The following is a 22,721-nucleotide window of genomic DNA, read 5'->3' on the forward strand; positions in this document are numbered from 1 at the left end:
GCAGTCCTTTTTTTTTTTTTTTTATGAAAAAAAAAACATTTGCAGTAAAGATGTAGTCAGGTGACAATATTTCTGCACAATGGAGCTTAAACCTAAGTTGGTTTTGAAGCCAGAAGTAGATGTTTCATCTTGAGCTTGGTGGTGGTGTTTATGTGGCTGCACCCATTAACTGTTGTGATGAACGCATGGGTGAGAGGGGCAGAACAAACACGGAAGGCCAGTATAGCATCTAAAAGCTGAATGGGAGTCACGCCTTGGAGCTCAACACAAGGGGTTCCTCATGAGCGCCACTTCACTGCACACTCTCAATACCACATGGTTGCCTGTCAGGAGAGGGAGAAATTGGGGGGTTGGATTGAGAGAAGCACAAAGACTGCAGGGCGGGTAAGGTAGCATCAACAAATCCTAATTTATCTTACAACGAAAACAAACAGGTTTGAATTATGTGACACGTGGTTCAAAGAAGTTGAGATGGGGTCTTGCTTTTTAAACAAATACTCCCCTTTCTTGCTCCCTGCTGTGGTAATGTGGACTTAGTTTGTGCTGCTAAGTGCCCCTTGTCTCCCATTGCGGATCCTGTTCTTTACTCTGAAGTGTAAGTTTTGAATTTTAATGGGGTAACTGAAGACAGCCGGAGGGTGGATCCAGTGAGCACAAGTACAGCGAGAGGGCCCTTTTTCCGTGGCCCGGGAAGAGGTGCTGATTTTGGGGGATTTGAGATGAGCTTCGTTTGATTCAAGCCCTTCGTTTGTTGGCGCTACGTACACACCCCCTTCCTCTCTGCACCGTGCATCACAGGCCGCATGGTGAATCTGGCAAACAGAGCATCCTGTCTGAAGAAAGGGTTGGATATGATTGTTTTCTCCTGTCAAAGTCAAATGCATTGATTCCCAAGGATGCTCTTGTACCTTCCTCCGGCGTTCCAAGGATCAAGGGTGGCTTTGTTTTGAATTACAGGCACCTCTTACAACACAACACAGTTCAACAGTTGCACAAATAAATGCACCTCCAGTGGCCTTAATTTATGGTAGCGATGAATTCATCTTTGCCTATTTGGCTTGCAGAGAATTCTTTGACTCATTAATTTAGACTAATTAAAAGGTGCAATGTAGTTTGACAAAAGGAGTTTGGCAGTTGCTCTTTGATCCCCCATGGCACAAACTGGTCTAATAGCCTAATACCAAGCTATAGCCACAAAGGGCATGTTAAGATTTTGGGTCTGAGCAATTCTAAACCCTCACAAGATAACTATCCTTCTGTCTGTACCCCTGGTCTCTTAGAAAAAAGTGTTCCTGAACAAAGTAGGCCTATTTGGTAGCAGAAGCGACATTTGTCTTCACACTTAAGGTGTCTTTGAACCTTTTGATAACCTGCTGCTGTGGTTTTCAGATGGCTAATGCCTTGATTTGTGATCTGAAGCACCTGGAGTCTGGTAAGATGTGCTCAGATTTGTTCACTGAATAGATGCCTGATAGTTCTTGTTTGCCCAAAGAGTCTTTAAAGGTACGGCAGAGACGAGAAAGGCACGTCGGAGCCGTCAACATATGTGGATGTCTTAATATGGGAGCTGCCTGAATTTCTGAATGAAAATTGACCAGAGGAATGCTCAGTACATTCTTCATGGAGTGTAATATGAACACAGTCTTACCATGTTCCTCTTACGCTTTATCCTTAACAGTTACTAATTTACTGTATGTTCTGTTTCATTTCACTGCCTGGTAATTTGTCATGAAATAACAATAACCTGCACTCTCTCACATCAAGACTCTGCCTTAAAAGCATTTAATAGTGTAAAATAGTACTTTCTTAACAAAAACAGGGCAGATGTAGAGCAATAAATGGGCCCAAAATAAAGCATGTGTGAGTTAACTGTATTGTATTGTAAGTTCAAGGAGAGGTCAGGATGTGATTGCATCTGCTGTAGTTCTTACAGCCTTGCAAAACAGTCATGTCTGATGCTGGCCAATACCTCTGCATCATCCATGTATCTCAGGAGGATGTGTTTCTGATTTAGAGCTAATAAGTGCACTGAATAACTACACTAATGCTTAAGTGCTGGAAACCTCATAAATCATGGTAATTACTGTGTATCCTTTGCCAGATAAGAGCTGCAACATATTAAGTTAAACTGCTCACAATTGGTAAATAAATCAGAATTTTGAGGATTTATGATAGCTCAGGTTGAGAACAAAGTGTGTTATCACCTTTTAACCTGATTTGTGTGTCACAAAATGTAAGCGACGTATCACATTTACTTATTTTAAAATGTATGCTGTTGACTCTGCAGGTTGCAAGATCAAAGCCCTGCGGGCCAAGACCAACACCTACATCAAAACCCCCGTTAGAGGAGAGGAGCCTGTGTTCTTAATCACTGGCCGGAAGGAGGATGTTGCACTGGCCCGCCGTGAAATCATCTCTGCTGCAGAGCACTTCTCCATGCTCCGGGCGTCCCGCAACAAGCTGGGAGTGTCGTTTAGCGGCTCCCCGCCCACACCTTTGCCAGGTCAGACCACCATTCAGGTGAGAGTGCCATACCGTGTCGTGGGGCTTGTAGTGGGGCCTAAAGGCTCCACCATCAAACGCATCCAGCAGCAAACCTGTACGTACATCGTCACTCCCAGTCGAGACCGCGACCCTGTCTTTGAAATCACGGGGTCACCCAGCAACGCAGAGCGGGCCCGCGAGGAGATTGAAGCACACATCGCCTTCCGAACAGGAGGCCTGCACGACCACAATAATGAAAATGACTGTCTGGGGCCGAATGGTGGAAGCAGCCCAGCGGGCAGCAGTGGTGGTCTGGAGAGCCGGCTACAGCAGGTGTGGGGGCTGCAGGGGGGCCAGCGCAAGCCTCTCACCAGCAGCTACCGCCAGAACTTCTCAGATGCCATGGTTGGAGGGGGAGGAGGAGGTGAGGGAGGGGGAATTTACAACAAGAGCAACTTCTCCAGCTCCGGGGAGAAGCCTTGCTCTTATTTTGGATCAGAGAGTACCCAAAGCTGGGGCGATCCCGACTACCCCAAACAGGTGGCCTTCTACGCCCAGCAGCGGTCCAAGAGCTTTGGAGGCCTACCACTCCCCCTGACCAGACTCTCCCCTGGCTTACCCGAGTCCTGCGGAGGTGGAAGCAACAACAACTCTTCAGTCACCAGCATTGTGCCCATATCCGGCTCACCTCATGCCCAGGCCCGCCGCGCCCACAGTGAGCCCACGTCAGCCGGTGAGGGTTTCCCAGGCCGTCTGCCAGTGCCGGACTCGCCGCCGGCCACTGTGCGGGACTGCATGACCTGCTTTGAAAGCAAAGTGACGGCTGCTTTGGTGCCCTGTGGCCATAACCTCTTCTGCATGGAGTGTGCCATCCGAATCTGTGAGCTCAACCACCCGGAGTGCCCAGTGTGCCACACCCAGGTCACACAGGCCATCCGAATATTCTCTTAAGGAACCACATCAGTTTTTATCATTAGTTTTGTCAGTGTTTGTTTAATAATTATTTACTGTTATTATGATTATTATTATAATACACATTTTGTTTTTCAGAAAATTTACAATCAAGCAGATATTTTAGAAGGCACTGCTTGCTTTACTAAAAAGTATAAGAAATATTTTTAAGTTTTTCTTTTATATATATATATGCATATATATTTTATAAAAGTTTTGTTTATAAGAGAAGTATAGTACCTTGCATTTTCAGTTTTTTTTTGACTGCTGCTGTTTTTCATTCATGAATCACAGTGTAGGCAGAGGTAGACAGTAATGTGAACATTTTATTATTCAAATTTTTTATTTTACCATGAAGTGGGTTTATATGGAAGGAAGAAGATGATTGTTGAGGTACCCAATCTGCACCTGACTGACCCAGAAAGTTAATGTTGTTATCAGGAGGGGAAAAACAGAATTTCCATTGCACCTTACAATCATCTCGGTCTAAAATAGGATTTTTAATCATACCTTGAATTATTGGGAGCTGATGTGAAGGTGAATTCTGCTTTTTCAGTTTTTACTGTGATTGTGGTTTGATATAATTGGCCCAAATAGATATTCATTCTAGCTTAATGAAAATGTGAATAGATTGGTTCGAGTCAAAGCTTTGTAATCTTTACACAAAAACAAAACACAGCCCCCATATTTCATTTTTACACCTTAAAGTCTTATAAAGCAGATTGATGCTACAAATAGGACATTGCATCATTTATTTATTGATAATTGGTTACATTTTATTGGTATCATCATTCACAGAGATAGATGAAAGTTGTATGAAGTATCAGTAACCAGTTTCCAGTAACCATTGGTTACACTCTGGTCACTGCAGTTTGTGGAAAAGATTCAGTAATGCTTGCTCCTCGTGGCACTTGAAAAGCATGTGGTTGGCTTAAAGCACTGATTTAATTTGAGGCCGAAAGCCTTGGAATTCATCCAGTTGGCTAGTTCTCGATATCTGTCTCCCCAATGGACTTGTTTCAAAGCCACCTTAACCGTGCTTTATTGTCTTGTGTGGTCATTTGGCCACAGTCGCCCAACGATATAGAACGCTGCAAGAGCTCCAGTCAACAAGCATTTCAACATAGACAGTGTAAATAAAGAGGAGAATTAGTATGTGGACAGAAGCCGGGTAAAATGTTTCCTGAATCAGCAGCAGACTCTGATTAAAATAGTTGACACTGTAAAATACGGAGTCCCAAATCAGTAATCCTTACTCCACGTCCCCCATTATGTGTGAGCTCCAAGGAGCCAGCTGTCTCCCCTGCAATTAGCAAAGCTGTACAGGAGCAGGTGTTTCACGGCACACTGTAGCTGTGACCTCAAGTTGGAGGTTTCGATTAGCCCCCTTTCTTTCTCTCTTTTCTTTGGGAGTGGCTTTTATGTCTCCCCCTGCTTACAGTTTGATTGTTTGCTTTCGAAGGCCTCTCTGTCTGGGGTGTATTGTCTGGGCCCGGTAGCGGCGTGGGCTGCAGAGTGCTCGGACACGGCCTGGATCTACTCATTGATAATTAGGCAAATGGGTTGGTCCAGGTGCGGACCGTGTGGGGACTCTGGAGCTGTATAAGGGGGACGACAGGGTCCTGCAGCGAACCCCATACTTCCCCCGCCCCACTGTTACAAGCACAGAGGGGGCTGGATGGTCGGGATGCAGCTGGGCGAATAGGACCCCCTCCTTCCACTCCCTCTTGCCCCTTCCTCCCCCCTTTTCCTCTCCTTTTCTGCTGCTCTGAGCTGTCCCTACTGGGAAGAGGGGGGCCTCTTTTGTCCCAAAACACACACACACACATACAGAATTTGAAAGACACTAGCTGTATTTGGCAGCGCCTGTGAAATAAGGGGAGGCTTAAGAGCAAAATAAATTATCTACAGTTATCAGGAGACACCACAGTTACCTGTTTTTAATGTTAATTTGCCGTAGATTCTTTTCCAAATTATGAAAATGTACACCGTCACATACAAAAGAAAAATTGCGTGATCTCATCACATGGGGTGCAGCATTAACTCCCCCTCCACTCCCCAACCGCACCGCCCTGAAATTTGGATAGGGTTCCTGTTTGTGTGACAGCGCCAGTGCAGATCATGTCAGCTCGCTACTGTATGGGACACATCCTGCAGCTGCCCCTTCACTATGGACACCCGGGCTTCAGCCAATGGCCGCGCCCCCCCCTCGCTTTGAGCTTCCAGAATGAAATCAGACAATTGTAATTGACAGGAAAGCAGAGGAAACGCCCCATTTAACCAGCACTCATGCTGAATCAAATTACACACCCTCTGCGTCTGCCTTAGCCCCAGCCTGGGGATTTCTGAGGGCTGGAGGAGAGCGGATGGGGGTAGGGATTAAAGCTGTTGAATGATAGGAGGGAAGGTTTGGGGGTGGGGGGGGAGAGAAGTATGCTCCCAAAAAAAAAAATGAAATCGGGCAGAACTAGAAAATGTATTTACCATTCAAGTCCTGCAGCAAGTTTTGAGTTGTCTCGTGCGGGCCAGTGCTGATGACAGGAAACCTTTCTTGTGTTGTATTGGAGAACTTTTCAACTCGGCTTCTGTCTCAAAAAAAAGATCAACCATTACAGATAGTGTCTTCCAGGACAAAAAAGCTCCTGCTTTCAAAAAAAACAAAGATATGAAGCAGACCACTTGCATTATGTGTGGACTGCAGCGAGAGCAGCGTACTTGCAGAGAGTACCCTGAAATCTATCAGACGTAGAAATAAAGAATAGTTATGATTTTATGGATAGAGAAATTGCACAGTGGTTTGGCCTAAGCTTTCAACAACAAATTCAAGGCAGTATGGCACTGTTCTTTGAACTTTTGTATTTTTTGTTATTTTTGTTTTCTGCCTATATATTTTTTATTCAAATATTGCCATTACTTTGGCATACAAAGTAGCAACTTTGGCCTTTTGATAGAACCGCCCCCTTAAATAACTGTTAAAGTACTTATTTTTGGAGAAAAGAATGTGAATCAAACTGCTTGGGTTGGGATAAGAGGGATTCAGGAAATTAGGCTCTTAAAACACTGCTTAAATTATAGAGTAAAGCACCTTATTACAAAACATGCGCATTTGATTAATACCAAACCGACCACTGATGGTGAAATACGTTTCATAGAATTTGAAAGACATGCACATAAGGATTCCCTATCATTTTTTTGTATTCTGGTGGTTCTTGTTATTCTTAATACTACAGTAGTACTAGTGGTCATGTGGGAGACCTCTCATCCATTTAGTCAGTGCTAATGACTTGGTTGGGTTTTGTACTGGCTTAATGAAGAGAGGGCTTATTGGAGATTCTCCCTGTTTAGACGCTGTATAAGTTAATAAGTATTGTACTTTATGGAACGCACTCTGAGCATCTATGTAAATACAGTATGTGTGTCAGTTATGAACATCCAAAGGCCTGCTTGAAGTGAGGTTTTGATTATTTTTTACAAGCTGAGGGTGTCATTGTCAATGTTTTAGCATATGGAATTCAAAATGTCTGAGTTTTAGGGAGAGTAAATCTTTTATATATGCGTCCCATCATCCGTTTTGACTATAATAGTATATTAGATAGATCCATACATTTAAGACAAATTATTTAAACTGATTAACTTAAGTATTTCATCCAAATATATAGATGAGAAATTAACCAGACACTACTATAAACTGTAATAATGAATATCCTTTATGATGCCGCTGATGTATAAATCAAATCAAATAAAAACTGGAATGAATAGTATGTGTAATAACCCCTAATGAATGAATCCGTTTCTATGTATCTTAGGATGAAAAGCAATAATAGGACTATACTGGGACAATAAACAGAGAAGCCTTCTAAGTCAATTCTTTAAATAATATTCTATTCAGAAATTGACCGTGATTATTAGGATGATTCCATTGCATTCATGTCTCATATCTGCTTAAAATTCATTATGGATTCATGCCAGTGTAGAAACAGAGATATAATTAATTAGTAAGAGTTTCAGGATAAGTAATTGTTCTTGTTGTGTTCATCAGGGTCTTAAGTCGTTCTGATTGCTTAATTATTTTATTTTTTACGTTTATCAATCAGGTCACAGGGTGGGTCAATGATTCCTTCTGCTGAAATGATAAAACTGCAATTTCTGTGGCTTAGAGGAAATCTCATTGCGCTGTAAAAGTGATCTGTCAAGTGTAAACAAACAACTAGAGCAGAGCATAAGCACCAAGGTCTGCCTGTTTGCTAAAAAGCAGGAGCTGGTGAATTTGCTTATGACGGACTGATGTCTCAAAGGCTTTAGTCAAAATAACAGCACTGAGAAGAAGAGGGTAGGACAAACATGACACAATGTGCTGTACCAGTCACTCATGTTGATTCTTTACCCTCATTAGTCCTTAAGTTACATACAAGGGCAGAGGTGTTACTTATAGCATATCTTAAGATGATTTCTGTTTACATAGTAATGATATTTTTCATGAATTTTTATACTTGTTTTGCATCTACTTTTTTTTTCTTTTTCATCTGTATTGTTTTTGAAAGAAAAAGGTCAGACATAGCCAAAGAACAAAACACAAGAAGAGGACTTATCACTTTAGTTAACTTATTTTAGCATCAAAATCAACTTGGTTAAGAGTTTATTGAATCAGGATTATTGAGAAATAATCTCATAGCTAGAATTACTCTGTTTACCCAAAAATCTTAGAGGCCACTCCATCGATATCTGTGAAATGAAGGCATATCACGTTTCAGTGTTGTAAGATTAGTTTAATACTACAGAGGCGCCGGTAACAGACTTACTTCTCCCCAAAGAGATCAGCTTAAAGCACATCCTGGCACTTACACAGTCCTTTGAGTAGTTTTCTATTGTCATGGTTAGGTTAATGGGAGAAAAACAGTCCAGTGAATGGCTTCATCGTTCTGAAAAACTTGCCTGATCTGGTTGAGTTCAGATTTAAAAAAGAAAAAAGGACTGCCCACGTATTTAAAAAAAACAAAACAGACTGTGATGACAATGACAAGCCAGTGAAAATTCAGGCTGAATTCCTAATTCTTAAAACCCTCATTGTAAACCGTAAGGATTTAGATGTTAACAAGGTTGCAGTGTGATAACAAACAAAACATCACTGTGGTTTTAGTTGATATCGTCTAGAGAGCCATTAACTGTATCCTTGAGTTTAACTGCATGTTAGTAAAATATAGTACATTAGGTAAGATTTATCAGGAAAAAAAGTTAAGATCTCATAAAGTTTCATCAGCCTGATACCTGAAGTGTATAAAAAGCTTTAAGACCTTTAAGTGAACATCGGTTTAAAATCATATATTTACTGTGTAGTTTTACTAATTAATACATTAAGTTAAATGATTCTTAAGAATATGCTATGGTGTAAGTTTCATTTGTCCAGCTCACCCAATATGAAAAAGTCTTTAATTCAGTGGAGCAACAAAGGGGTGGAGTGACTCAGTGACACTTGATTTATTAAGTTCTTGTTAGTATTATTTACAATATTGTATTAATCTTACTATTATAGTAATGGTAGAAACTATTGTTTTTTTCTTCTCTTGATATGAAAAGGTCGTTATGCATTTATGTAGAATCCCTTTTAAGGAGTGATAGGAAATCCTTATTCTCAATGGATGCACTTAAGCAATTGTACCAACTTGTCTAAATCACACATTGAGAAAGTATGCATTTGAATGTTTTAAAGAAAAGGAAAAAAAAAAAAGACCACTCAACTCAATGCACTCCTTATGCTTATTGTTTTGTCAATTTACAAGTGAGCTTTAAGTTTTTCTTTGTTTTATGGAGAGAATTTGCAACAGGTTTTCAACGTAGACTATATTTGAGTTCTTCCACATACATTTATAGAAAGTAACTTAAAATGAATTAAAAAAAAAAAACATATTACAGTTTCTCAAATCTATTTTGCTAACATGGGTTATTATTTCATAGAAAGCAGAGGAAAAAAGTCAGTATCTGGATGTTATTTATGAAAAGTTAAAAAAAAAAAAAAATGAAGCAACATATTTATGAGTAACCTCAAGACATTTTGTTTTTTAATTAAAATGACAAGAAGTTAATATATTTCTAAACACAGGGAGGTCAGTTTCTACTAATAAGTAAAATGAGAAAATAAGTTTAGAAGTTTTATTTATGAAAGTTGTGGATGCTCACCTGTCCGTGTACTTTAATGACGGACATGGAACGAGAGCTCCCCAGAGCTGAAATTTTAACTTCAGACATGCACTACTTTAACATCAGTGCATTCACAATGGAATAATTACAGAAAATAATATAATATTTTTTAGAATTTGGAGATATTTTAGTCACAGAGCATCAATTTTGTGCCTCAATTATATATTTTTCCTGCATCAGCATTCTTTGTGCAGTGCTGCTTGCTGTAACCCCTTCCCCCCTTCAACTAACCCCATGTTACTGACTGAAACACATAACTCATTTCCTCTGTAATCTAAACTCGCTTTTACTTATCGAACGTATAAAACATGTTACGACTACAATGCTTGGAGTGAATGAGGCAGCTGTGACCCTCTCGCCATTGGGGCCACACATAACTTGTACACTTTCATTCACACATTTTCTACATCTACTACTCAGGACAGTTTGTGATCAATAGTGACAGAGCCTAATCATTTTAGAGGAAGCCTTTTATGAGACTTTCCCTAATATGTTAATTAGGTGAAATGTGCAAATTGAGCGAAGGCACCTGAGAAAGACAAAAGCGCACCGTGTAGTAGATCTATGTTACTTGATGCACACATATACACACACACACACACACAACAGGTTCATTACCGTACTAGCTTGCATGTATGTTGTATGGTCACTTAGACAGGAGAAATGGTGCAGGCCCTGTGTTATGCTTTAACATCAGTGCACTCATTTCTCCTCTGTAGATTTTCATAGTTGGAGTCTCTTTGGAAACTGAAAAAGTTGACATGTTTGGAGCCAGGCAAAGAGACCATTTCAGTCCCCACATCAAAGTTGGATTTTATATTCTCAGTTACCGGTTGGTGATGAAAGACCGTTTGCACCTCATATGAATTAACTTGAAGTTTGTGTACGAGTTGAAACGGATAAGAAAAACTTGACAAAAACACTACAATGGCACATTTTCTGATGCACGTAAAGGATGGGGACTGAAGTGGCGCTGGCTGGTGAAACTCGCAACCTTTTCCAAAGAGGCCACTACAGTCTGACAGTTTGTCTTTGGTAGCGTTTCCAATTTTTTTCCAGCACAGTAGAGGTGTTTCATACCGGTCTAATAGTGGTTGTAGTGCATTAGCTTTTGGGCCAGCATCAGCTGGCGTTAGTTTCTGGTTTCTCTGTGAACAGTGAAAGAGGGTTGCCAATGTGGCCCTCAGTGGCTGACCGTCAACTTTGATGGATGGAAAAAATAAATAAAATAAAAAATAAAATAAAAAGAAGTCTTTGAACTCTGTTACAGTATGGTATGCCCTTACAAGGCATATCATATTGCAGGTTTATTTGTTATAGCACATGTTTTTTTTGTGAACTACATTTTTTGGAGACATTTTTATTATTATTGTATCTGCGCCATGTTAGTTCTGGTTCTTTGTTATTTTTCCAAGATTCAAGATGTATTGTAAATGTTTCTAATAAAACAAAAATGAAATGATTACCAATTGAAACCAATTGCATTTTTTGTTTAAAAAAGGTTTGTATGGCTAAATTGATCCTTTGATGACTGTCTATTCATATTCTAATCTCATTGATCAGAGGAACTATCATTATCAAATTACAGTGGACATTCAGAATAAATATAATTTAATCCTGCCTTTACCCAGATTCTTTAATGAAAAAGCCAGCAACTTGCAGCCTTTATTGCTTAAAAATATCTTAAGAGACATAAGAAGAGGCAGGCTATAACAAATGAGATTTATTTATACATATGCAGTCCAAATATACATATATTAGAATAAATGCTTAAAAAGCCCTAACCTACACCATCCAGTTTAAGACAGTGTTGATGTGGAAACATTAACCAAGATAAACACCATCTGTGAGCATAACCTTTGGAAATAATTAAGTCCCTCTAACACTACCATCCTTTCACCTTTTCCTCATCTATTAAACTATTAGATCCTAACAAACCCAATCCTGGCTCCTGAATACCACCGCCGCCCCCTCCACAGGAAATACAGACAAGTGAGGGCGAGGGCAGACCTCAGGGAGATCCCAGAAGCCAGAGTCCTGTTCCAGTTACATACAGTGTAGAAAGAGACAGAGAGGAGTAGGTAGCAGGCAGTGGAGGATTTCACTTACAGTAAAACAAGCCATCTCGGGTGCATCAGAGACCACAGGAGCAGGGCAGGGCTGAGTGCCCTCACTACCTCATCCCCTGAAACATTATCCATCTATCTATCCCAGCAAGCAGCAGCAGCAGCAGCAGCACAAGGTTGCCCATGCATATAAACCAATTCCCTAATCTCTCCCACTTCACCCAAAGGTTCAGGGCAGAGGTGAAACAGGCATCAAAAGAGCCGGTACTGCCACCCAACCAACTTGTGATGCAGTTAACCTATTATCTAGTAATGCAAGCTTTGCAAAGCGTTAACTCTAAATGAGATGGGATAGCTGCAAGAGCATGACTCATCTGTTGAGTACAAAGTGTGCTCAGAGCAGGAAAGCCTTCCAAACAAAGATCAAAAGCAATCAAAAAGAAATTACATGTCACTGGTAGGGAGCGATGTTATTGCTCTTTGTGGCCCGGTGGAAGACAATTTGAACCGACCAACTTCGACCAAATTCCAGCATGTGCGTTTAGGAAACATGACTTGAAGACTTTGTTTCTCCATTAGTGAGGGGTAGTTGCCCTTACAAGCTCCTTCACATAAATATATGATTTTGGGCAAGCGCTACCTTTGCTGCAAAGCAATGAAGTGTGGAAAACTAATCCAAATAGTGTTTAAATTGCAAACCCTTTGCCCAAACAAGACATTAATCTAGTGTTCAATAAATATAGTAAGGGGTGTTATTTTCTGAATATTATACATTTAGGGAAAATGGGAATGATGGTGGCCACAGAGGGGTAGCAGTTCAGTCTTTTGGATGTGGATTTTTATTGCCCAATATCCTGGTGGTAGAAAACTGAGAGAAAGCATTTACTGGCTTGTAAAATAGAGCTTTCAAAATAGAGGACTGCTTTCAAAGACAGAAATCGTGATGATAAAAGGGACCACATAATGTGTTACATTTTTCATTAGATTGTAAATCAGTTCTGATTGTGACCTCTTTCAAAAAGCTTAATGCACTGGGTATGGTGCATCACACCTGTTTTCTTCCCCCCCTTCTTTACGATCCCTTGTTCACTGGTCTCCCTCTTCAACTGTATTAAGTTTTCTTAACCAGACAATAGACAAATTAACCCCTGTACAAATGTCCTTGTGTGAAATGGTTATCTCTACCTGTCTGTCCTTTCTCCCTGCCTGTCTCTGTTTGTCTATCTGGCTGTTTCTCCAAATGCGTGGAGGTGAAGGAGGAGGTCAGTGGTAAGGTCTCAGTTGCTCTGGCAGCAGACACCCTTAGTGGCTGAGTTTTGGGTGGGCTCAACCGTGATGGGCACTACGTTGGAGGCTGGTGAGAAGTCTGAGTCGCTTCGCCCTGACATCTGCCTCTGAGATACGATGTTGTAGATGGCTGTGATGGAGAAAAAAGGTGAAAGGGAATGAGTTACTAAAGATGCCTATAAAATCCAGTCAACAGTGGCCCATATTGTGACGAGGAAAAACGGCATGTCAAAACTGTTGTCAAAACAATTGTTCTATCCAGACTCCTGGCAGCAGTTAAGGATTCTTTCCATCCTAAACTTGCATCACTCTGTCATGTGGCAGTACCCAGTCTCATTTCAGGCATTCCCCATTGCTATAATTTGCAATGCAGTTTAAATTGAACTTGCAAATAAATAAAAATTACACATTGTGGGACTTGCATCTGTGATCCGGCATGCTCATGCTGGTAAGAAAATATAATAAAGTTACATATTCGGCGGACAACAGCTGTTCAAACACACAGGTGAACTTAAGTGTTGTTTTGTTTTAAGTGGAGTTTATCTGTCACTAACATGGCTTAGATGCTACTGGGGTGGTCATTTGATCAACCTCAGAGAGAGCAAAGCACGTCTACTGCAAACACCCCTCTGATTCCCTGTTGTACATTGCCACTTTAACTCTACAGCCAGATGTGTAACAAAACAGCCATGAATTAAAAACTTCATCAACTGCTTATGAAGCAAGGTCTAAAGCAAAACAAGACTCCTGGTTGACTGTGTAGGGACACGTCAGGTAGTGAAACTATGACTCATTACTACAAACCCTACACAGCACCAACTGCTGCACACACTGTATATAATCCACCAGGATGACCCTCTCCAACCTAAATCTGTCTGCTGCTAATATCTATACATGTGACATCTTATCTGCTCCACAAGGTCTAAAGTTCAGCGTTCACTGGCCTGCTAATGCACTGCATACTTCCTCTCTTCTCCTCCCTTAATGAGATAATTAGCTACGTTAGCTCAATGACGCTTGTTGGTTTGAAGTTTTTATGAATTGAAATGACTGATAAAGCTGTGGTGTGGGCAGAATGGCTCAAGTTGCTGCGTCTGGGAATTGAACATGGAGTAGAAGCAGAATATAAACAGCAAGTGGCGCATACTTGCAGACCGATAGCCCCTGGAGCAATTTGAGTGGAAGCACCACTCACTGTTCGATTGCCCCTTTAGTCACTCCAGGGGTTGACTCAGTCACAACAATTGCTTTTTTTTGTCCATGTTACCAAATCTCCAACATCAAATACATTTGTTGGTGTGGCTATATGCCTCCAGGGCACAGGGCTCATAGACATTTACTTAAGAAAACATATCTGTGAACAACTATCAACATTTTTTTTTTTTCTTCTTCTTTCTTTCTTTACAGGTGCATATAGTACAGTGGGTCAAAGTGGATTTGTGACCATGAACAAAGACCATTAGTGGTTTGGCCATCTTAATAGCGTCTCTCACCAGGACTGATTGGCTGAGTGGCCTTTCATTGTACCAATTACTCATATTTTTGACCTTAAAAAAGATCAAGGTGGTGTTCTTGCCACAGACTGCACATCAGCTATGGGGATGGAGAACTGATCTGTTGGATCGCTCTGCCATCTAGTGGCAGTTGATGGGTGATGTTGTGTAAATCCTCACAGTCCAGGTGGAAATGTAACATTTTCACATTTACACAGCATTATTATTATTAGATGGCTTAGGAGCTTTAGATATCAGTGCCCTTCAGAAGAAAAATTCATTTTTATTCTAAAACTTTATTAAAACAAACAAAAAAAGGCAAGCACTAAACACAAAATCTTTTAGTCCCGCCTCAAGACCCATCTTTTCACCTCTGCCTATCTGCAGCATTACACCCCCCTCCCTTTTCATCTGTGCCTGAACCTTGTTTTGTTTTACTAGTCTTTGCTGTTTTGCATTGTTAATGTTTTCTACCTCGCCTGTAAAGCAACTTTGAGTCTGCGAAAAGTGCTATATAAATTCAATGTATTATTAATATTATTAAACAAATGAAACAAGTGAAACTCACCTGAGAGAATAGTCTGGAAAGCCAGCTCCACATTAGAGGAGTCTAACGCTGATGTCTCCAGGAAAGACAAGCCATGCTTCTCTGTAAAACACACATGCACAGAATGCCACAACATGTTAAAGGCCTGCAATATTTTGAAGCTTTCATAACTACATTAAGCCGAGGTGCATTGTACTGTACTGGCATTAACACCGAACTGATTCATGGATTGATTTCTTCTGCATAATGCGCTCACTCCGGGGTTCTCCCCAGTCATTTCAACTGCTTTGTGTTTGATTGTTCACTGTGTGAACTGCTTTGTAATTATAGAAAATCTAATAGCTTGTGTGACAACTGACTGGTCTGCTCTGTAAAGTATATTTACAAACTGATGAAATGCAATACTGTTAGAAAGGAGACTCTAATGGTTTACATTCTGATCCAAAAGCAACTACTGTTATACATATAGAGACTAACTACATTTTAACGCTATAAAATAGTCCCTTTTCACAGCAAACATTTTAAACTTGTCATAGTAGAGAAAGCTCAGATGTCACTGTTAACACTGACTTTGTTCCCTTCCTGTGTCTCAGTATGTCATGACAGTGAGCCAGGACTCTGAAACCAAAGCAGTAAAATGGAATTCAGCAATTATTCATTTTCATCATTTCCACCTGTGCTTTTTCTTCTGTGAAATGTCAAAATAAATTCCATTAAAAAAGAACTATAACAAACACTAACGGACAAATTACTATCAAAAAGTTGTCAAATGTTTTTATGCTTACTTGATCTGACTAACAACCAAAAAGGTTGGACGTGGAACTGAGAGACATTTCCCATTAGTTAATAAGTAACCACTAAGTACTTGGCATCATGCGCTTTTACTTAGTAAATGATAAGAAAGCTGCAACGACTGGTCGATGAATTGTTAAATCAATTGATAGAATATTAATTGGTGATTTTTAAGCTTCTTAAAGGGGCGCTATACAGTTTTGTCCATTTCTTCGCTGATAATATCCAAAACAAAATGAAATTGATGTATTTATTGTTTACTTGTTTTGGTATTGGTACTTGTTTCAGTACCAATAACATATCACTGTAACTTTCCCGATTTGATCTTTCTTTGGAATCTGTACAATCCAATTTGAGTATATAAAGATTATGAACAAAAATTAAATTTAGTATAAAATGATTAGGATCATAGGTGAGGGGATAATTGCCCCACAGTGGCGGAAGGAAGACATCATCAGGAGAACTCATTTGTGTCATTCCAATACATTTGCATGGACCTGACCAGCACATGGTCTCTATGTAAATGAGACATCATATATTAAGTTCATGGTACCGAAAAACAAAACTGAATTCACTGGCAGGCACAAACGTTATTTATCAATCATTTGGAAAACCAATTTCTTTACTCTAAAATATGAACAGAACACACGTTCTTAACAGGCAGTCCTACCAAAAGTCATTTACCAGTCAAAGCAAATGCAACACTGAATCTGACACAAGCCAATAAACTCAAGGTCAAGAGTAAAAATGCTCGAAAATAGTGTCAAAGTGATGACAAAATTATATTGCAAGGCTCATTGTAAAAAATAAACCTGGTCTGAAACAAAGCCTTGCAGTTCTCAGAGGACCAAGATAAATGGAGGTTTAATTAATTTACATAGAGTCGTTTTAATTTACATATACTCCTTTTCATAGGCCCATTTATCCTGCTGTGTTGAATCAATGCCGTGGGTACATACCTAGGTACGTGGAGATACAGACTTTACACCAGAATCCACGCTGCAGTCTGACGTGCACCCCTTAAAAAAAAAGTTGAGGCAGACCACAACAACTATGATTGGCCGACTTGGCCGCGGCTTGGTGGCTTTGCATTACCAGGTTATCATTCTCCATAAATAACATCAAGGAGAGGGTTAACTTTTCCTGCTTCAGCTTTCCGACCGTGGTCAATAAGCACAGGGGAGACTCTTTGTTTCTCACACTATGACTCCAGAGTTGGTACTTTCGCTGAAGCTAATTATTGTCACCTTCTCACTCGCTATACCACACACACGCCGGCCCTGCTATTTGCTTAGTGATCGACAGAGACACCAACGCACACGTATAGACAAGACACAGACACAGACACACACACACAGAGAATTCTCTTAGTAATAGACAGAGACACCAACGCACACGTATAGATGAGAGATAAATAGAGATATACAGTGTGTGTATGTGTGTATGTGTATATGTATATGACATTTGCAGGACATAGTTATGTAAAATGTTATAACAGTACAAACTAAACTGAAAGGAAGCTTATGACACAAATATAAGCATTAATCAAATTCCCTTTCGGCAATACGCATACCGGTATGTTATTAATTACTTAAGAACCTAATTAAAAGCAGCTGGGGTCTACCTCAGTCCATCTATGTTCATTATCACATCTTTAACCTGGCAATAATCAGAAAGGCAGTCCTAGATACTATATGTACGTACGTACACACACACACACACACACACACACACACACACACACACAACACACAATACCTGCAAGGGCCTTGGCCTCCTCTGTTGGCACCGCTCTTAAGTGGCGTAGATCACTTTTGTTTCCCACTAGCATGATAACTATGTTGCTGTCTGCGTGGTCCTGCAGCTCCTTCAGCCAGCGCTCAGCATTTTCATATGTCAGGTGCTTGGCAATGTCATAAACCAAGAGAGCTCCAACTGCGCCACGGTAGTACCTGGACAAAGAGGAGTTGAACAGGATATAAATTGGAGTAGACAACATTTTCTTGTCAAAGCCTGTTGAATTCAGGATTCTTTGCAGGTGTGTCACTTGGGCTCGGCTTTGAAGTAACAGTACAGCCAAAAAGAACTGCAGACAAAACTCAAAACACAAGTGAACATTGACTGACTTTCATTTTTTTTTATTAAAAACTGGCTGCTCTTGCTTGTCTGCCTCCTCAGTGCCTGTGGGGGCTTGATACAGTATATGCCAATGCCGCAGGGGAGGTTACCTCATTGAGGTAATCAGCTCAAAAAGAAATATTGGGATGGGAACTTGATCTAGATATGAGGAAGACGCTGTGATTAACAAAATACTTCCTGCCCTGAGCATTAAAAACTACAGTTTGCATTGTTAATCAGTTCAGAATATCTCTTTCTAACTATTTTAGTTAGACTAAACTAAACTTATGAACAAAGGATGGTTGGAGGTTTATTACCCTTAACCTACAACCCCAGCCATTGCTAATGCACCCTAACTTCCTGTGACTGTGAATAACAGTTTTAACAAAAAAAACGCACAATGCACATGCATGAGGAAGCAAAAGAGGCACTTCGAAGATCCAATGCATCTATGTCAACAAAATCCATGCGTGTATGTTTTTTTAACCAGTGCACGTGGAACTGTGCCTTTCTGCATGTATGCTGGACATAAGTGATTAAAAGACAAAATATTGTAATTAGATGAGCGTGTACTTGTATGAAATGGGTTTATGCGCCAGTGTCTAGAAACGAGTCAGTGCACAACAGTGTAGCGGTGCTTCCACTAAGGCTTCAAAGATGTACAATACTCACGCAGAAGTGATAGCTCGGTATCGCTCCTGTCCCGCTGTGTCCCAGATCTGAGCCTTGATGGTCTTGCCTTCTACCTGGATGCTGCGCGTGGCAAACTCCACCCCAATGGTGCTCTTGCTCTCCAGGTTGAACTCATTTCGGGTGAAGCGAGACAGTAGGTTACTCTTCCCCACGCCTGAATCTCCGATCAGCACCACTAAAGGAAAAAAAAAGAAAAAGAAAAGAAGAGGATTTTCTGATGAATAAAGAAAGGACAGTCACCATTGGTCACACTGTGTATTGTACACTCTACCTGCCAACAAAATGTTTTCTTTCTACTTTAATTCCTTTGACTGATTGGTACAAAACTATCTCATATGGAGAACAGACTACACATATCTGTGTTTGAGCAGCAGAGCATACTTTATGGCTGCAGCTTTGGTAGAATAGTTCATTAAACCACAAAGAAGTTAGTGAACAAGATGAATTGACTTTTTAAAATTTAATGATGAAATTTAGATAGAGTGTCTGCCTCATCAATGACGCATGCGTGTTGCTCCCAACTGAGGTTGAGCAGAAACTCAGGGGACTCCCACTGAGCTGACATAATATCACAACCACCTGCTCTTTTTAGGAAATACCCGCAGACTGAGAACAGGTGAAACCAATGATTGGACATATGAGACATACATTATACCACACAATGCCCAGATACATTTGTATAGTCCAATTAAAGCAGTCCTGCTGTTTTAAAGGCTATAGCCTATATCATTTAAAAAAAAAAAAAACACGCACATTTAAACATCAACTGCTAAAACTGAGCAAAAAAAAAAGAATTTGAGCTCAACTCTGCTGACGTTTGTGTAAATGCTGAGCACTTTGCTTTGGTTAATATGGCTACCCTTTTACACTTCCCAAACAACGCATACAAATCCCTGAAATCTGCTAAGATCCCTATCAATGACTACAAGGCCTTGCTTTGGTTTATATTTAAGTGAGTGTTTACTGACATGGGGTGAAATAAGTAAATAAGTACATTTCCAATGTAGCCGTGAGCTACTCTTGTAATGCTTAGAGTGTAATCAAGATGATAAAACAGACATTATTAGGGTGTGAGTTTGTCAGAAAAATACTTACACAATTATCAGGTGAGTCAGTTTGTCAAAAGGAACCAACCACACCAACACACCACCCTGCTATTATGAAATAGGAACTTGTTGTGGAATGTTGAAATTGCATTTACAAACGGACCACTGTGTCTACACTTGCACTGAAGCAATACTGCTCATTCTAAAGGGAAACCCTGTAAAATTGTCCGTGGTACTATGGTGTAACAGACACAAGTAAAAACATGTTCACATTAAGGTCTGGATTATTTAGAGTTTGAAATAATTAAAATATGGGGAACCAATGGGTCTACTCATAACAACAGCGTCGCTCTCCTTCACACCTAAAAAGGTAACATTGTCATACTCCATTTTGTCAAAGACAAAAGATCTTGGGCGGAGGACAAAAAACATTATGCAACCATTTTCAGGTGCTCTGCCATCAGACAGGTAATATCATGGTTGCATTACACACCCATTCGCTAAACTATTGTACGGTTTGCATTCTTCATTTTCTTCACAAGAAATACAGATGCACTGCACCCAGTGATGCAGCCTAATCTATGACTGTCTAAAAGTATGACTGAAGAATGGAACAAAATAATAACTGAGAATCTGAGACTTTCCATCCGTTTAGTCAGATTAGTTGATAAAATTACATATCTTAAATCGCTGTAAATGGAATAAAAGGTCACCATCACAATCCAATTATATCACTTCCATTTTTGTGAAATTAAAGCAGTGTATAATTCTGGCTAATGGTGACAATAAAAAGTAGATACCTTCTATTAAAGTTAGATAATAATTTTCTTATTAGTGCTAAATTTTTATTTATGTACACATACATATTTTACTCTGTTGGGGGAAATGGGGTTTTAATCCAAATAGAGATGCTTTGTAAAAGGCAAGGAAGCAGTGAGTATGAAATGTCTGAGATGAACATGAGCAGTACAAGAACGCTTCAGCAGGATGACCTCCTGCACTGACTCCTGTCTCCATCACTAGGGAAAAGGTTTATGTGACTCACTAACACCTCATACAACCTGACTCATGCCATCTAACAGCGAGGAACAAAAAAAAAAAGGTTGTAGTAACAATAAAAAGCCACAGCTCTTTCCTGGTTTAACCGAAAGCCTAAAAGGTAGCAGATACCTTATCAGTGCCCTTGTGCCGCTGCACATGATTCAGATAAATTTGCTATTTGGTCACCAGGAGTTGAGTCATTTTATTAGCAAGCAAGTAAGTAAATCTCATCTTCTCTATCTCTCCACACACACACACACACACACACACACACACACACACACACACACACACACACACACACACACACACACACACACACACACACAGGTATTTCCAGTTTGACCACACATGCTTGTTCTATATTTGAACAAACCATGGACTTCATTTCCCCTTTGCTTATGACATTGTCCAACTAGGAACTACTGTACCAGATACCACCCCCCCTCCCCCTTCCCCAGGTATACAGTTACAGTATCTTTACAGTATCTTCTATACTAGATGACACATGGTGGGATAGTGCTTCTGCATATTATGGAGAATGTTAAAATTAACTTGTCAACAGGCAATTGTGTGGATATCTATAAATGATGCTAATACTGTATGTTAGAGTTAAGGTGGTATCAGAATTGGAGCAGGTGATAGCTGTTATTGACAAGTGCCGAAACTTGTATGTAGATTTAAACTCCAAGTACACCATGAAGTACAGGTACAAAACTAGTGGACCAAACTCCATTTATTCTCTAAGCACGTCTGGATGAGACTGTTCTGATTTCTTGCCCTGCCTCAGATTATGACCCCCTTGTTGACCAACTCCCCATCCTAACATGATTACATCATCGGCCTGCAAAAAGATGACTACTGCGGATGCTGCTTAATAGTATTTACAAGCTGTCTGTATTTTATAATAATATGGGTAAACGTCTGAAACACGGTGTCGTAATATATGTATTATTTCCAAGTTACAGCTAACAGCAGGTGCCTTTGTCTCTAGCTAGGACTAATGTCGTCGTACACCTTGTTGGTAGGAGGTCAACAACACATCTAATAACTCGGCATCAAATGACATTTGCTCACAGGTGAAGGCTTGTGTCGAAGTTTAGCTAACTAGCTAGCTATAAGACATACAGCTACTCACCTTTAAAAAGATAGTCATATTCGTCTTCTCTGTTGGTCATAGCTTCTTTTCTTCGGCGTCTCTACGTATTAAACTAACTCGAAGTCGAACAAACTTCTGTGTAATTCAGCTACTTCGTGACCGACAGACCACCGTTCACGACTTTAACGTTAGTTAGCCTCACGCGGAAGACGGAAAATTCTCACTCAACCGACAATAACGCTGTCTTACATTCAAAGTAAAATAATGTGACGATGCCGTTGTTGTCAAGCATATAAACAACCAACAGCAACTAGTAGCAGAAAAAGTTTAGCCTCGTTTTCCTCACCCACTGTCACTTACCATCACCGAGGCTGAGACGTAACGTCAGTTTCTTTGTCCCGCCCCTGACTTCCTACTAATGGTCAGTAGCTGATCGACACCTGTCACCAACGTCAACCCAATTGGTCCGCTGTGGTGTCGGTCATGATTTGTGCCTGTCTGGATGGCATATGCGGCCCCAAGACTCAACAGGTAATCGAGCCTCAGGTTAAACGCAACAATAAGCGTGTCATACATTTTTTAAAGAAGGACATTTACTCCTAGAGGAAAAGCTTTTTGGGACGACATTCTCGATGGTACTGATTGACAGCTTCTTAGAGACTGAAAACAAATATAATTTTTGCAATGATCCATAATCTAAAAAAACAAAAATACTGGCATTCTAGAGATAAGGTAAAAGAAAAGTTATTATGAGTATTGTGTGAAAGAAGATAAATAATTGTTTTTAACTGCTCTTTAAAGATTTATGTAAAGCACTTTGAATTACCCTGTGGCTGAAATGTGCTATACATAAAAAGCTGCATTGCCTCGCCTAAAAAGCTGTCAAACTGTACAGGAAACCTTTTATAG

At 40.2% G+C, this 22,721-nt stretch overlaps 2 protein-coding genes across 2 annotated transcripts; one reads left to right on the forward strand and one right to left on the reverse strand.

Moving 5' to 3' along the window:
- The first annotated feature begins 2,265 nt into the window (after positions 1–2,265).
- Positions 2,266–10,612, forward strand: mex3a (mex-3 RNA binding family member A). Its single transcript, XM_034873616.1, has one exon. The coding sequence runs from the start codon at positions 2,266–2,268 to the stop codon at positions 3,433–3,435; it is 1,170 nt and encodes a 389-aa protein (XP_034729507.1). The 3' UTR covers positions 3,436–10,612.
- Positions 10,613–12,807: 2,195 nt separating this feature from the next.
- On the reverse strand, positions 12,808–22,200 carry rab11al (RAB11a, member RAS oncogene family, like). Its single transcript, XM_034874797.1, has 5 exons — positions 21,852–22,200; positions 18,606–18,801; positions 17,574–17,767; positions 15,045–15,125; positions 12,808–13,113 (listed from the first exon to the last, which is right to left on the reverse strand). The coding sequence occupies exons 1-5, from the start codon at positions 21,889–21,891 to the stop codon at positions 12,974–12,976; spliced, it is 651 nt and encodes a 216-aa protein (XP_034730688.1). The 5' UTR covers positions 21,892–22,200; the 3' UTR covers positions 12,808–12,973.
- Positions 22,201–22,721: the final 521 nt, after the last annotated feature.

This window comes from Etheostoma cragini, chromosome 6, assembly GCF_013103735.1.
Source record: "Etheostoma cragini isolate CJK2018 chromosome 6, CSU_Ecrag_1.0, whole genome shotgun sequence".
Taxonomy (NCBI): Eukaryota; Metazoa; Chordata; class Actinopteri; order Perciformes; family Percidae; genus Etheostoma; species Etheostoma cragini.